Source organism: Colius striatus, chromosome 1 (assembly GCF_028858725.1).
Source record: "Colius striatus isolate bColStr4 chromosome 1, bColStr4.1.hap1, whole genome shotgun sequence".
NCBI lineage: Eukaryota > Metazoa > Chordata > Aves > Coliiformes > Coliidae > Colius > Colius striatus.
The window spans coordinates 147,005,498-147,020,865 of record NC_084759.1 but is presented as its reverse complement, the minus strand read 5'-3'; the positions used below and the strand labels follow the sequence as shown (position 1 = coordinate 147,020,865).

The following is a 15,368-nucleotide window of genomic DNA, read 5'->3' as shown; positions in this document are numbered from 1 at the left end:
TGCATAGTTCATTCAGTAAAACCCCGAGGATAAAGGCAGTGAGTAATGCGAGTCATTACCAGAGCAATGGTATCTAAAAAGATGAAGAGTTGTGCATCAAGTACCAATCCATTATGTCTTCAGAAATTTAAAAAATCACTGGTCAGATGTGATTGATATTATCTCCAGGCAAATTAAAGTAGTTAACCCTGGAATGCTGTGCTGCTGCTAAGGTCTTTCTCTTTTGGTATTAGAAGTACTGATCAGTTATACGTCCCTGCTGCTCTGTTTATCGGAGACATTTGTAGACCAGCAGCTTTCCCAGGTGCCATAGACATCTCTCCTTTCCAGGCATTACATACCTTCTTGCCTGAAATTCAGAAACTTTGTCCAGAAAATGTGAAGAATTATTCTGGTTTGATCATCAACGTTAGGCTCCAAAACTATGTTTTTTGGTCATGATTATTTTTATTCAGCCATCAAGGTTTCAGCCATTTTTTTGCTTTCCTTTGACCTAAACTGTATGAACTAGAATTGATTTCCATCTCAAGGACATAGAATTTCACTGGACAAGGTACTGTAAATGACTGGGGCATTAACAGTATTGGGACCAGTTCCATGCTGTTTTATCAATGAGCTAAATCTAGATGAGAGAATCAAGTGCACCCTCAATAAGTTTTCAGATGACAGTAAGTTGGGTGGGAATGTTGATCAGCTTGAGGGCAGGAAGGCTCTTGAGAGGGACTTGGAGAAGCTGAGTTGATGGGCCAAGGCCAATTCCATAAGGTTCAACAAGGCCAAGTGCCAAGTCCTGCACTTGAGCCACAACAACCCCATGCAGCACTACAGGCTTGGGGCAGAGTGGCTGGAAAGCTGTCAGTTGGAAAAGGACCTGGAGATGTTGATCAACAGCTAGCTGAACATGAGCCAGCAGTGTGCTCAGGTGGCCAAGAAGGTCAATGGCATCCTGGCTTGTATCAGAAATAGTGTGAGCAGCAGGACCAGGGAAATTATTGTCCCCCTGTACTTGGCACTGGTGAAGTCACACCTCGACTATCATGTTAACTTCTGGGCACCTCACTTCAACAAAGACATTGAGATGCTGGAGCATTTCCAGAGATGGGCAACAAAGCTGGTGAAGAGTCTGGAGAATAAATCTGATGAGTGGCTCAGGGACATGGAGGTGTTTAGTCTGGAGATAAGGAGGCTGAGAGAAGGTTGTAGCAAGGTGGTTTGTTGGTCTCTTCTCCCGGGTTACAAGTGACAGGACAAGAGGATGTGACCTCATAACCTGAGGAGATTTAGAATGGATATTATGGAAAAATTTATTCACTGAAATGGTTGTGAAGCATTGGAACAGGCTGCCCAGGGAGGTGGTGGAGTCACCATCTTTGGAGGTGTTTAGATGTGGTGCTGAGGGATGTGGTTTAGTGGTGGATGTGGCAGTGCTGGGTTAACAGTTGGACTTGGTGATCTTAAAAGTGTTTTGCAATGCAAAGAATTACATGATTCTATGATCATTGTTCTGAGGGCATAGTTTGCAGCTTAATAGGTGATCTAGGCTATTATCCTATATTTTGACATGCTTTGAGATGTATGCGAGCCTAGACCAGCTCAGTACTACATCATGATGTTGTATGTAGCAGTTTGAAGGGGTATTAAAGCTTAACGCAGGTGAAATGATTCTATACACACTAATAAATCAGGAGTTATGTTTTGTTTCAAGGGTTTCTTGTGATAACAACGACAGGCTTCCTGAATTAGAAAAACTCAATACAAAGCATGTGCTAGATATATGTGTTCCTCTCTTGAGGTCAATAAAGCAGCATTACACTAGTTGGGGATCTACCATTAAATGTGTTATCATGTCAGCAACATTATAAAGAACATGAAATAATAAACAACATATGAATAGTCTATGACATTGCTTGTGGTCCACGTTCCTAAGGTATTGTACTATAGAGTCACCTTAAATTTCTGCATCAAAACCAGACCACAGCCTTCTACAGTGACTTGGTGTTACAGTAGGTGTTACAATAAACCTGAAAGCCGTGCTAGTGTGTCTTCCCTAGCTAAAAATATTCCAGGAATGTAACAGTGGACCACAGGTGATCACAAAATCTTAAGGATTGGAAGGGACCTCAAAAGATTATCCAGTCCAACCCTCCTGCCAGAGCAGGACCACCTGGAGTAAATCACACAGGAACTCATCCAAATGGCTTTTGAATGTCTCGAGGGAAGGAGATTCTACAACCTTGTTCTTGTTCCAGTGCTTCGTCACCCTCACAGTGAAGAATTTTTTCCTTATGTTTCTTTAGAACCTCTTATGTTCCAACTTGTCCCCATTGCCCCTTGTCCTATCACTGAACATCACTGAGAACAGCCTGGCTCCATCCTCCTGACGTTATATTTATTGTAAATCAGGTATGTATGATCCATTTCTGCATTCTGATTTTTTGTTCTTGTATCAATTTCTCAAGTCTTTTGGAAGCAACTTTTTTATTCTTCTCTGTCTGTAGCTATTGACAAGCCCCTGAAACAGTGGCAATACAACATGGCAAACAACACACAGGTTATACCTTGGAGGCTCTTTAAAATAGTGGGATTTTTTTTTGTACTGTGTCACACAGGAATTGATAAGATGTTTATATTGGTAGCTTTTGAGCTTCTAGGACACTACTGCTTTGTTTTGAGATCCTGAACACACTGGGAGTAGTTAATATCCCTGAAATTCCTTACAGGGCTACGTTTTTCTAAACGATCCAGTCCACTTAGTATGAAATCAAATGACTTGAAAAAGCTATAGATCAAACTTGGCAATGTCTGACTTCAAGGAAGGTGATGCAGTAAGGAAACAAAACTGTTATATTAGATCAGAGGTTTACAGGTCACTAGTCTAGAAAGAAGTGTACATTTCACAGCAGAAGCAATCTGTAAGATACTCCATTTGTATAGCTAATTTTCTTAAGGCTTGGTGTCACCCTTGAACATACATATACAAAGTCTTTGGAGGCATTACATTATATGAAAAACTTTGGGTTTTTTTCCTTTTTCTTCCCAATTTAGTTGAGCTGTGAATCCTCAGAAGCTGCAAGAGGCAAAACTTGGGGTTTAAATCTACTGCGTTCCTTGAAGGCAGCTGCAGACTATTTTGGAAAGTGTGAAAAGCAAACAAGCTTTGCTTTTGAAAGCAGGCTTTAGGAAGCCCTCCCTAATTGGCCAGTTGTTGGGAAGCTAGTTTGTGGGTTTAGTGCTGGGCTACAGGATATCTAGAGCTTGTGTCACATGCTTACAACTCTTCAGACTGGAATAGATTTACCTCTCTGGCTGGCTATATCCATGCAGTCACAGCCTTAACCAAGGAAAAGCCAAAGCAAAGCAACACGTGTGCTCAAAGATGAAAACCGGTGCCATACCCAGCAGGCACTTCTGTGTTCCCAGCCAGGAGAACAATCTCTGTAAGGCTGGAGAACTACAGGAAAAGGGCTGTAGAAGGTAGACACTAAGGCATTAAGTGGAGATTTTTCACAGCATCGATCACTTTGCTTTCAGGCCAGTGCACACTTAAAACCCATAAATCAGGCCAAAAGTGGTACATGTAGCTGTAAGATTTGTTGCCTGTCAGTGGTTACGGTGGTTATTAACTTAAGTCACCATTCTTTGGCCAACAGCGACAGTAAAAATGTAGAGTTCTTTGTAAGTCTGTATATACACAAGTTTATACATATATAGACACATGAGTTTATACATATTTTTTTTATTATTATATTTTTTGTGGAAAGAAGTAGCTGGTTGGTCCAACAGAGAGCTTTTTGTCTTGTGAAAATTACTTTTAATTGTTGAATGTTGAGATTTTTTTCTTCATTGAGCAACATTTTGTGATTCTTTACTACCAGTAGCATGGTGCTTATGAAAAGAAAGAAAAAAAAACTCCAAACAATCAAATAAAACACACCCAGTAAAAAAAACACAAAAGAATTAAGCCCTTCCTTTTCACAACTTTCTGACACTAGTGTCTCTGCTCTGCATTTTGCTCCAGAGGATTTTTTTGTGTCATGTGATGCTAATGATTGAGAAGGATGTCTTTTCCTCAGTGTCTAACTTGCAGTCGTTCCTGTCGATGGTGGATAGTTGATAAGGGGGAGGCTGTCCATCACTCTGAATAGCACAGCATTGTCCTTATCAAAGTGCCTAGCTGTGCCACAATTCATCTGAAGAGTCTTAAACTGATGGTATGTCTTTTCTAAAGGGAAAAGTTATGCATTTATAAGCTGAGGGGAGAATTTAACGATAATTAATAGATACGAATCTCCAATAGCATTTTCTTTGGTTTAAGAGCAACTTTTATGCTAATTGTTCTCTAGCAGGTTTGCTAATCCTGTGTATGTCTAGATGTGTTTTCATAATGGATTAGAAATCCAAACTGTCGCAACTGCCCCAAACCAGATAGTTTGACTGCGGTGAGACAAACCCTTCTGTGTGAATATTTCTTGTCAGAATCACATTTCTAACTGTTTGAGTCATTCCTTGCCAATATAAGTTTTATCAATATAAACCAGTCAATGAAAATCTTTCCATCAATAAGAGTGTTTGTTATCATCTTGTATAAACAGGAGCAGTTTTGTGCACAAATTGGTTATGCTGATTTAAACCCTCTTGCCATGATCCAGCTTGGCTTAGTTACACAGGCAGGTGCAAGCTGAATAAATACCAAAGCTTGATTCCTACAAAACAGTTCACATATAAACTGCACTGGAGAAACTAGTTTTAATTTCAAACCAGCCCAAGCAATCCTCAAGTTTCCATAACAGAGTTTTCACTGGTAATAGACTTTACTGCAGTTTAGTGACTGAGGAGGATTCAATGGAATTAATGAGTTGCATCTGCTTACTGATGTAGTCTGGTCTATAGCTTAGTAATGGATCTGGTAACATTGATGGTCCAGAAAAATAGCCTTATTTGACCGCTTTCTGTTTCAAAGCAAAGGATATGTACTGGGTTGTCTTAAAGCAGTGTGCTATGGCGTAGTAACTGATCCTTCAGCATCTCATTGTTACTGATGCACTTGTAGCAAGCATGAAAGGGTTCAGGGAAAAGATTTCCCTTGCACTGTGGGACATGGTGGTTTGCAGGGGCTTGCCTGCGGCACACCTTGTTTGGCAGCTCCGACCTGTTGCGAAGGATGAAACCCTAGCAGGTGCCCCACTTAGATCTGACCTTTTTTTGGCTACAGGTATGTATGTTCCCTTTCTTTTTTGTTTCTTAGGAAGTGCTTGAAATGCTTAGTCAGTCTATCTGCACCTCGTTCTGTCCAGGTGCTGCTGCTTGCTGGCTTCCCCTGCTTCAGGCCACCAAATACTTGGGTTCATCAGGCCGGAGTTTTATGATCTTGTCTATGCAGAGCAGGATGAGGGTCAGAAACCAGAGGCTCCAGCCGACAGCCGCAGCAATCCATCCGTAGTCATCCACACCCGTCGGGCAGCACGTGGCTGCTAGCGTGCAGAAGTTCACGTCTGGTGGCAAAGAAATTAAATGAGCTGATGGGAGACCAAGTACATAACAGATTTTCTTTGCAGATGAGACCGTGATTTTAGTGTCTGCCCTGTGGCCTGTCAGTCTGCCTTGGCATCTTTATCCTAGACATGACTTTTAATCTAGGGGATGGCAATAATCAGTTTCATCTGTATGTCTGCAAACCTTGGTCACCCCTGTCTGGCCAAGCACCTGAGCTGCTCCTCTTAGCACTGTGCCCACCATTACAGAAATCTCTTTTAACACCTACTCAACATCTGCTCAGTGAGTATTAATGAAATATGATAGAAGTAGCTAGTTACAATTAAAAATAAACACAGTGTAGGGAAAAATTCACATGAGAAAGAAGTACTGCACACAGTACAATTGTCCTGCATTGCAGACAGCAGCTCTTCCCACAACACAACAGGGCACATTGTGTATTTGCCTAGAGAAGGGGAAGGGATACTTACTCCCCATACCCATGTCATGCTTTGAAGTAGCATACCTCTGTTGGTACATATACTATATTTCAGGAAGTGCAGAATTGTGGGAGCGTTTGGTATTTGGGATGGAGGATGACTCTGGGAGGTCTGGTGAGATCTCAGGTTGCCTAGGACTGGCTATCTGGGGAAGACCTGGTGGCGTGGGGCAAAGAGGTGCTCCTGAGGGTCTACATTGTGTCTACAGGCAGTCAGGCAGGCAGTGGGCTTTAGGACATACAAATTGAATTAGCTATGAATTAGGCTATTCAAAGCTCTGAGCCCATCTGAATATACCTAAGATGTTATACTGGGCATGCCAGTGGAGAAGACTTAGAAATACATCATAGTTTCACCCACAGTGGAAGCCCTGAACAGATAAATTGTTTGTCACCTGTGTAGTCTCATCACCTGGATTTATCATGGAAGTAATGATTTGTGAAGACTTACTAAGACATGGTGCTTCGTACTCAGCTGTGGTCATGGAGGTTGTCGAAACATTGGAGATGTCTTCAGCTGCTGACAGAGGAAAGAACAGGGGAAAAGCCAAGTTGAATTAGAAAGCAATACTGGGCATAAAGCATGAAAATCTGAAAGTTGTTGGCCTTGCAGACATCTGTAGGATGGAAACAACTTGGAGAAAATAAATTCCTGCTCCTAAACATTGCTGCATCAGGGTGTGCCTCCTCCTCCCACCACTGCTAACACAGACTCTAGAGAGACTGGTGATCCAACACCGCCAAGCCCACCACTAAACCATGTCCCTCAGCAACTCATCTACTTGGTTGAAAAATATCTCCAGAGATGGTGACTCTAACACCTCCCTGAGCAGTCTGTTCCAGTGTCTAACAGCCCTCTCAGTGAAAAAGTTCTTCCTAATCTCCACTCTAAACCTCCCCTGGCAAAACTTGAAGTCATTTCCTCTTGTCCTATCACTTTTCCCTATCACCTGGGAAAAGAGACCAGTGCCCACCTCACCATAACTTCCTTTCAGGTATTTGCAGAGAGTCATTGTGTCTCTCCTGTTTCCTCTAAGCTAAACACCCTCATCTTCCTCAGATGCTCCTCATAAGACTTGTGTTCCAGACCCATCCCCAGCTTCATTGCCCATCTCTGGAAACATTCCAGCACCACAGTGTCTTTGTTGTAGTGAGGGGCCCAGAACTGGACACAGTTTTTGAGGTATGGCCTCAACAGGGCTGAGTAGAAGGAGGATAATCACTTCCCTGGTCCTGCTGGCCACATTATTTCTGATATCTTCTTGGCCACCTGGGCACCCTGCTGGCTTATATTCAGCTGGTTCAGCAGTAAAATCAGGCTGCCCCTGCTGCAGAAGGAATGGAGTCAAAGAAACATCTCCTATGCCACTATGAGCTGTAGAATTCATGTTCAGCCAAGTGAGGTATCCCATGCTGAAATGCGCCCCTGCAGAGGTACATGAAAACCTGCCTGGAGAGGCTACAGGAGCAAGGGCTCTTGCTGCATGCAGATGGAGGGGCCCCAACATGCTACTGGTCCACAGGCCAGGCAGAAGCTATGACAGAACTATTTCCATTCAAACTGTCACTCTGAGCTTGTAATTTTGAGTGTGATAGAAAAAAAAAAAAAAACAGATCCAGGTTGATTCCACTGAAGACTTCAAAATAATGTCTCAGGTTTTGTTCCAGCTCAGGGAAACAAAACAGAATAAGACTTTTGACCAAACCTTTACTTTGAGTTTGGTATTTCCTAAATAATAGCAAATACACTGGGGTTATCCTGCAGGAAATGTCCTCCTTGGAGTCTCCTGTTGCTGCCCAGTTTTGCATTTTGAGCTGACTAACCATCCATAAGACCAGAGTTTTCCTTACATTCGCTGCCAAGCAGAAGGTCCCTGGGCAGCTTGCTCCACAGAAGGGTCTGAGTACTCCCTATTCCTCTTTCTGACTCTGCTAGGAATTGCTGAATGACCTTGGCCAAGCCCATGATTGTGATATCTGAGTTAATAAATACCTCATGGGAGCACTTAGAAGAATCATTAAAAACTGTGTATGACCTATGGAAGAAAGTGCTGCAGAATAGAGTGTTCATTTCTGTTTTTAGACTTTCCAGCCCAAAGGACAGGTTGTCAAAGCAAACCCATCTTTAAACATCTGGCAGTTGTCAAATGATGCTGATATGTACAAGTGCAGGCAGAAGACTGATGGCAAAAGAGAAGCTCCCAGGTCTCATTTACATTTTTATTTTAGCCAACCTCCAATTCAAGGGACTCCAAAGCCAGGTTTCCTGCAAAAAGCACCTAGTAAGAGCTAAACAGGACTACAGTGAGCTTCTTGGATGATGTTTCAAATGGTCCCTGGCCTCAGTAAACAGCTGAAGGCCAAGTAACTATACTCTCTTATCTCTACTCCAGTGGAGCAATCTGCAGCTCAGCCATGTTTACAGTGGATCTGTAAATAATTGGCAAAAGCACATCTCTTCACAAAAGATGCTGTGATCAATCATGTCAAGTAATTCTTATTAGCATTAATTGATTCCAATTCTTTACCCTTTTTAGATGAGATAAGGGAGCCCACCTTGTTTTTAAAGAACAAATTACTATCAGCAAGCAATATATTTAGATATTGAGAGGAGTGAGGTGGGGGAAAAAGGGACAGTATACAAACTGGAGCATGAGAGAAGAGAAATACCTGTTGAACAGGAATACTGGAGCGTGGTGGTGAAGAAGAGCAGAGTGAAGGATGCCCAAGGCTCAGGGAAGAAGTGCTTCATGCCAGGGGTCCAGCTCCTGCCCGAGCGGCTGCACGGATTGGGTCACTGTCACCGGCAGCTCTGGTTCAGCAAACCCTTGATAAGCTCAGAGAGCTGGTGTGCAGGGCAGAGGGTGGAGCAAAGGAGCTTGCTGCTGCCAGCACACCTTGAACTTTCCTGACAAAACCTGCTGAGGAAAGAGAAGAGATCTGAACATAACAACTCTAGCAGGATGTGGATACCAGTGCTGAGGCAGACAGAGGGCTCCTGAAGGTCAAGCCTGAAGGTTTCTCCCCAGGACCTGCTGCAGCTGGAGGGAGGAAAGGCCTCCGGAGCCAGCCCTTCCCAATGGGGTCCCAGGTGGCTTCTGTCTTCTGATGATCTAATAGAGCTGGAAAGGAGCAAAGGATCAGGGTAGGGAATTTGTCTCCCTATTTGGCTTTGATTTTGCATGTTTGCTGGCATGACTTCCCCCAAACCTGCCCAGCAGTGATGCTTTTTTGGAAGGGATCTGTGGAACCCTAAAAAAAGAGCAGTCTTTGGTCATGCTGATACAGCAGCTACTGAGTTAACACGGGGTATGGGCACATTTCCACTAAGAAATGGGATGAAACCAGACGCTTAGTGTAGGCTACCGTAACAATGTCCTTCTTTGAAGGGCCTGTGAAGAGTTACGTGTTGGGATCTGTTCAAATTTGGAGCCTCCACATAGGAAGGAGCTGCTGCCATTCTGGCCCTGTGTGCACAGCTGTGTCATTGCCCCCATCACCCACATGCAATGTGGTGCTGAAAATGCATGTTTTTCTTATCTTGTACTTATGCCCCCTTCTCCATGAGATGGGCAAAGCCAGGAGTTTACTTTGCACCAGCACAGCTCTATCTGCAGGCCAGAAAGGTCTCTGGCAAACAATCCTGTCTGGAAAAGCCATGCTGTAGAAGTGCTTGTGCTGTTGTCCTGGTCTGATGAGCACTACACATTGCTACTGTTCCCCAGGCTGTTGTCTCTGCTTGCTCCTATCTTTGACCTGCCATGATGTCCTTGTTAAAGAAAACTTCAGGCATTAAACTGGGAAAGAGGGTACTGGGAGACATGGGCTCAGCAGGGAGTAGGTTGCTGGTGCAAGGATCACTTGTGGCTTTGGGTGCTAATGTGAAAACAAAGCTGTCTGGGACCTATTCTGGATTTGCAGGTGTCCCATGGGAGGCCAGGAGCACAGTTCTGGGACAGCAAGTCTAGTAAGATGGGTAGTATCTAAAAATGTTCTCTTTTTGCTCTCCATGCTGCTGCAGGGAGAGGCGTAATAGACTTCCCACAGGAACTGCAGGAGTGACATACAATAGGGTGCTGATATGCAAAACTGTGAGGTTTGTTTGATCTTCCCTTGAGAAAAACTTTGAGCGAAGCCCACACAGACTGAGCCCTGCCCAGTGTTTCTGTGAGGTGAACCCACTTGTTCTCCCTACTGTCCACCTCCTCCCACCAAAGACACTCTTCCCACCTCCAGCTGCAATTATTTCCAGAATGCAGTAGGACACTGTGAACCAGAGGTTTCCCTCAGGGAAAGGGCATACTGAGCTGCAGGTGAAGGTAGCCCAGCTGAAACTGGCATTATCTCTCTGTTTTTATATCAACACGCTGCTGGGACTGATGGAGTTAGGGCTGTGCCAGCCAGGTTTGCATGACCCCAGCCTTAGGCTTACACCCAAGGGTGGTCCAAGGTGTGTGGTGCTTGGCTGGCAGCCAGGCTGCATACGTGACCTCCATGGCCATCACTCTTGGCCTCAGTAGACATGAGTCATGGCAGAAGAGATGCTATAAAAATGTTCTAACTGCTCAGAATTACTTGATATCACCCAGCAAGATAATCTTAATCTTTGCTTCATCTCAATGTCTAAATCCTTACATGTTAGTTGTCTTTAATTTGTTTTTTTACCTGATTATTCTATTGCATCAAAACTAAACCCAACTTTTTACTGGGGAAAGGCCTTTCACTTTTTTCCAGCTTCACCTTTTCTTCCTGAACATCTCAATGATGATTCCTGCTGAAAGGGGACCTTGGCAGTTATTTCTGAAGTAATAATGAATACAACAGTGTTCTGTGCAGCACAAAATGTTTGAGGGGAAATGAAAAGACAAAACTACTCTGCTATTGCATGAATGAATCAATGTCTGATCAAATCTCTTTTGAATTTTTAATTTTTACCTAAGTGGTAAAATGGTCTTTGTGATCTTGAAGGAAAATGTGTTCATTTCTAATGGATGCTGAAAATGCTTAGCACAGTTAACATAATGTAATTTTTTCCTTTCCAAAATGTGTTCCCTCCGTGGCTCAGAAAGGGCCTGCTCCAAAATATCCTGAAGCATTAAACAGGCTGTGCTTGGCTTTGGTGATTTTTAGATCTGACTCGGAATGAAGGCTTTGCTTGAAAAGTTCAGACACAATGGGAGCCCTGTAAAATCATCTCCTGATACAGATTTGGATTTGTTTCATTTCTTCTTTGTAACACATTCATATTTCAGTGCTGTGAGTGCCTGAAAGAGCGATAAGAGTCTCTAGAGCCTTCCCCTAGCTTGGTTTCTACATGTGGCATGAATGCCTGACTCCATGGAGGTGCCCTGACACGTGAGACACGACTGCAGCACCAGCAGAGACAAGAGCTTCCCTTCCTTGGGGCCTAAGGATGCAGTTCAGAAGGCAGGACTCAGTTTACTCTAAAGTTAGGTGCTTCCCCACGCCTTCCCTTGGAGACTTTTCCACAGTCTGTAGGGTTGCTGGCCAGCTTTTCCTGATAATTATAAAAGAGGCAATATCTACCGTTCAGTATATTTTGTACCACAGAGAACTTGATGGGTAAAGTTCTCTGCCGACCAAAGGATTACCCTTGACACATCACCACGAGGTGTGGCTGTTAGAAAGTTATTGCTTTTATCACATACACACTCACTCTGTCTATATTTTTTTTTCCTGTTTACATAGGCAACATGTTTATATTTTCAATTCCAAATGAGAGCTGATTGCTGCTGCAATCCTGTTCCATTCCAGCAGTGACCAGCATGGCAGCAGTTGAGCCGTAGCACGGTATTCAACTCAGGGCAAAGCACGCAACCAACCCATGAGAGCATAGCAGAGCAGGACCATCATCTGAATCTCTGTGTGTTGGCACACTGAAGTTGACAACTTGCAGCTACAAGGGTTCTGTGCAGCCTTTGAGGTCACGGTGCTAAACGTCTAAGAGGATGCTAGGTGGTCTATGCTACTGCTGAGAGGACAGCAGTCGATCTGTCTTCTGTGTTTGCTTCATAGGTAGCTAAATCTCCAAGTGCAGCACTAGAAAAGGCATTTGTTGGGAGAGGAGATCAGTGATCCCTTGTTTTTGTATTATGGGGTGAGCTGCTTCCCAGGTGTCCTTTATAAAGCCCCAAAAGAGCTTTATAAAGCCCTCAAAATGGTTTAAAAAAGCTGAAAACCTTAACCTTGGTGCCAATAATGTTTCTATTGCGGAGGAGGCCATTTTGTTTGGTGTCTTCATTCATGTGAAAAATAGGCATCTAAGAAAAAGCTACCTGTGAACAGAGGATTTCATTTTTAAAACTAGGCAAATGAAGGAAAAAAATAATCAAAACCACAAAGGTTTTACTCTTTAAATGAAAGAAGAGCAGAAGGGATCTACTTTCTGTCGCACAAAGGAAAGCAATTCATTTGGAAAAAACCCACAACTGTGCCCTTTGTGTTTTCCTGTCCAGGCCAGGCTTGCTATTAGACAAATGTTGAGCCTGTGGCCTTGCTGTGACCTCACGCTGTCCCTCTGGAGACCCCAGTGAGGGATCCTGAGACCAGCTGGCCAGCTGGAGCAGGGCTGCACAAGACGGAAGGGATGCCTTCAGCTCATCTGGGCAGAGCCGCCAGCGCCAACAATGAGCCCACTGATGGAGCTCCTCCAAACGGCGCCTCATCATCAGCCCTCATCGTCTGATCTTTAATAATAAGATTATTGTAAATAATGTTCTTGCTTCCACGTGCCAGAGGCATGAAATAGGATATGCTTTCTGCTTGTCTCCTCTGGCTGGGAAGGGGGAGGGAAGGGCAAGAGAGATGGCTGTATCCCCATGTTCCATGTACACTCCTTTGCTAACAGGATAGAGTTGCCACCGTAGTGTGTCTTGCTTTGATGATGAAGTTGGGGGCCCCTCCTGCTTCCCCCACTCTGACAGTGTAACTGTGGGGCTGAGTAGGAGCAGCATGGCTGCAAAACAGAAGCAAATCCTAGTATTGTCAAATGAGTGCAACAGCTTTGCTAGGAGTAAGAATGTGTTGTGAGTTCAGAGGTGAAGGAGTAGCCTGAGAAGCTGTTTTGTTTTGTTGTGTTAATATATATCAGCTGAGAACTGAGTAATGACTTTTGTTTATTATAGCATGGGCTGGAAGGCAATGTCCTACCTTTCTCACACCAGCTTCTCCACTTCCCTGCGTGGCAGATGTGTGGTCAATGGCAGTGATTTCACTTCTGCCTTGCCAAGAGAAGTTTGGATTTCCCAGAAGGAAGTGCTGATTTTCATCAGCCTTTATTCCTTGTCTTTGGTTGCACCAATGGAGAAGGCAGAGCTAACCATGGGCAGTGACCGCTCTGGGAGGAGCACAGTGCAGCCAAAGCAGGTGGAAGGCCAGGGAGCCCTCTGGCCAGCTCAGCTGGATGCTTGCAGAACAAAATGCAAGTTTCAAGCCCACCTGTCAAAATTACCTTACAATTTTTAATACTTCCTTTTTGGGTCATGCAGCTTGAGGCAGATGTATTTCAGAATGAGGCAGAAGACCTCTCGGACTAGCTGACCTTGTGAAGCAGGGCCACACTTTGTTGCTTTTGAAAGAAAATCTCTGTGCTGGGAAACTCTCTGCTCTTACTCACTTTTTGACATTGTCCCCTTGGACAAGCTATACTGTTCAGCTTGTTGGGTCAGAGGTACTGAGTGCTTCCAAAAAACCATGTCTGAGAAAGCATTTCTTGAAGGGCTGCTTTAGAATTTAGATATAGCCATGCATTTTCATTAGCTTTTCTTTTGATATAAAGCTCCTTATAGGTGCTAGATTTAATAATGTCCCAGCAAGCCTTACTTAGCAGAATGAAACCCTCTCTCCTCCGACCTCAGTGGGAGCCAAGCTGTTGGTTTACAAAAGGGCTGATTTTTCTCTAGACCCCTTGTTTTAGCATCTGAGGTGGGAGAAAATCTATAAAGCTACTATTTCCCATGGCATTTGTTATTTCAAGGTATGAGAATCAAGTTCCCTGTCAGCATTGCCCTGGGCTATTGCAGCGCTGTTGGAGGAGCGTGTGTCCTCCTAGCCTTGTCTTCATAGGTCTGCCCGTCCCTGGCTGCAGGAAAATCAATCTCCCATTGTTTCCCTCTCCTTTCTCTGTCTGCCTTCAGTGAGGAAAAAACAGCGAGAAACAGTTTTCCGCCTCCCTGGCGACTGATCCTCCACCCAGGGCTTGCAAATGAGTCTTTATGGGTTTACAGCTCTCCACACACAGCAGGTTTCAAAGGTTCTTGCTGGTTTTCGGGTGGCTGGGACAGTGTGACCCAGCACGCTCCATCTGTTATTAGTTTCAACAAGACCCGTGCTGCCGCATCACGGCTCGGCGTTGTCACAGACCTGATACAGAAGTTGTGACTGAGCCAGAAAGCACTGGGTCCTGACCACTCAGGGGTTGTACAGGACAGAGAGAGTTTCCCTCCTCTAGTCCAGACCAGTTCTGACCTTAAAAGAAAGTTTGCTGTGCCTGGCGTGAGACAGGACAGACAGCCCGAGTGCTTCGCTCACTGCCCTCCTCGCCCAGCACGGTGCCTGCAGCCATGTCAAAGCACAGTCCCGCTGTCATTTCCTGAAGGGACGGGACAGGACACCAAGCCAGCTGAGGGGAGAGTTCACCCCTTCCCCAGGGAGAGGGCCTGCCAGAAAGGAGCACCGTGTCTGAGAGGTAAACCCAAGTAATACTTTCTCCAGAGCACTTTACAGCGCCGGGATTTACCCTGCCCGAAACCCGGTGCATTTTAATGAATTTTAATGCAATGCAGTACTACTAGAAAATAGCTACCAGGGAGAGCGTGAGTGATTTCTCAATTAACTTCTCTTTTGCCAAAGGTAAAAATGAGGAGGGGTGTTGACAAAGGCATGGCTGTCAGCAGGTGCCTTTGGGCAAGCCTCCTGTATCTGCAGGAATGGATGAATGCCCTGCCTTCCTCGGAGCAAGGCTGGGAAGGGTTTCCTGCCTGCAAAGAGATTTCTCTCTTTATTTTTCATTTTTCTGACATTCTAAATCAAGATGAAAGTGAACCTTTGGACTTTTCCACTGACTAATTACCAATGAAAAGCAGAGCCCTGGGTTTGGATGATTTGAATCAGATGAACTCATATATTTTCAGATATTTTATTTAACTTTTGTTCTTTTAATTCTCAGGATTTAACGTGTGGTTTTTGTGGGATTTTTAATGGAAGCTAACTTAGAAATATGAACTGCTTTAAATTATAGTCTCTTCATACTTTTCAGTCTAAAGAGGTTAAGGTGGGACATTTTGATGATCTTTTAAACTTTCTGAAAATGTTTTACAATTTTTGGAAAATGAGAGCTAGGGAATTTTTTACTTTTGTACATGAATAGCAGGGGTCT

At 44.1% G+C, this 15,368-nt stretch overlaps 1 protein-coding gene across 1 annotated transcript; it reads right to left on the bottom strand.

Annotated features, from left to right (window-relative positions):
* Positions 1–5,322: 5,322 nt before the first annotated feature.
* On the bottom strand, positions 5,323–8,723 carry TMEM213 (transmembrane protein 213). Its single transcript, XM_061988905.1, has 3 exons — positions 8,642–8,723; positions 6,423–6,491; positions 5,323–5,492 (listed from the first exon to the last, which is right to left on the bottom strand). Exons 1-3 carry the CDS (start codon positions 8,721–8,723, stop codon positions 5,323–5,325), a joined length of 321 nt encoding a protein of 106 aa, XP_061844889.1.
* Between the last annotated feature and the right edge of the window lie 6,645 nt (positions 8,724–15,368).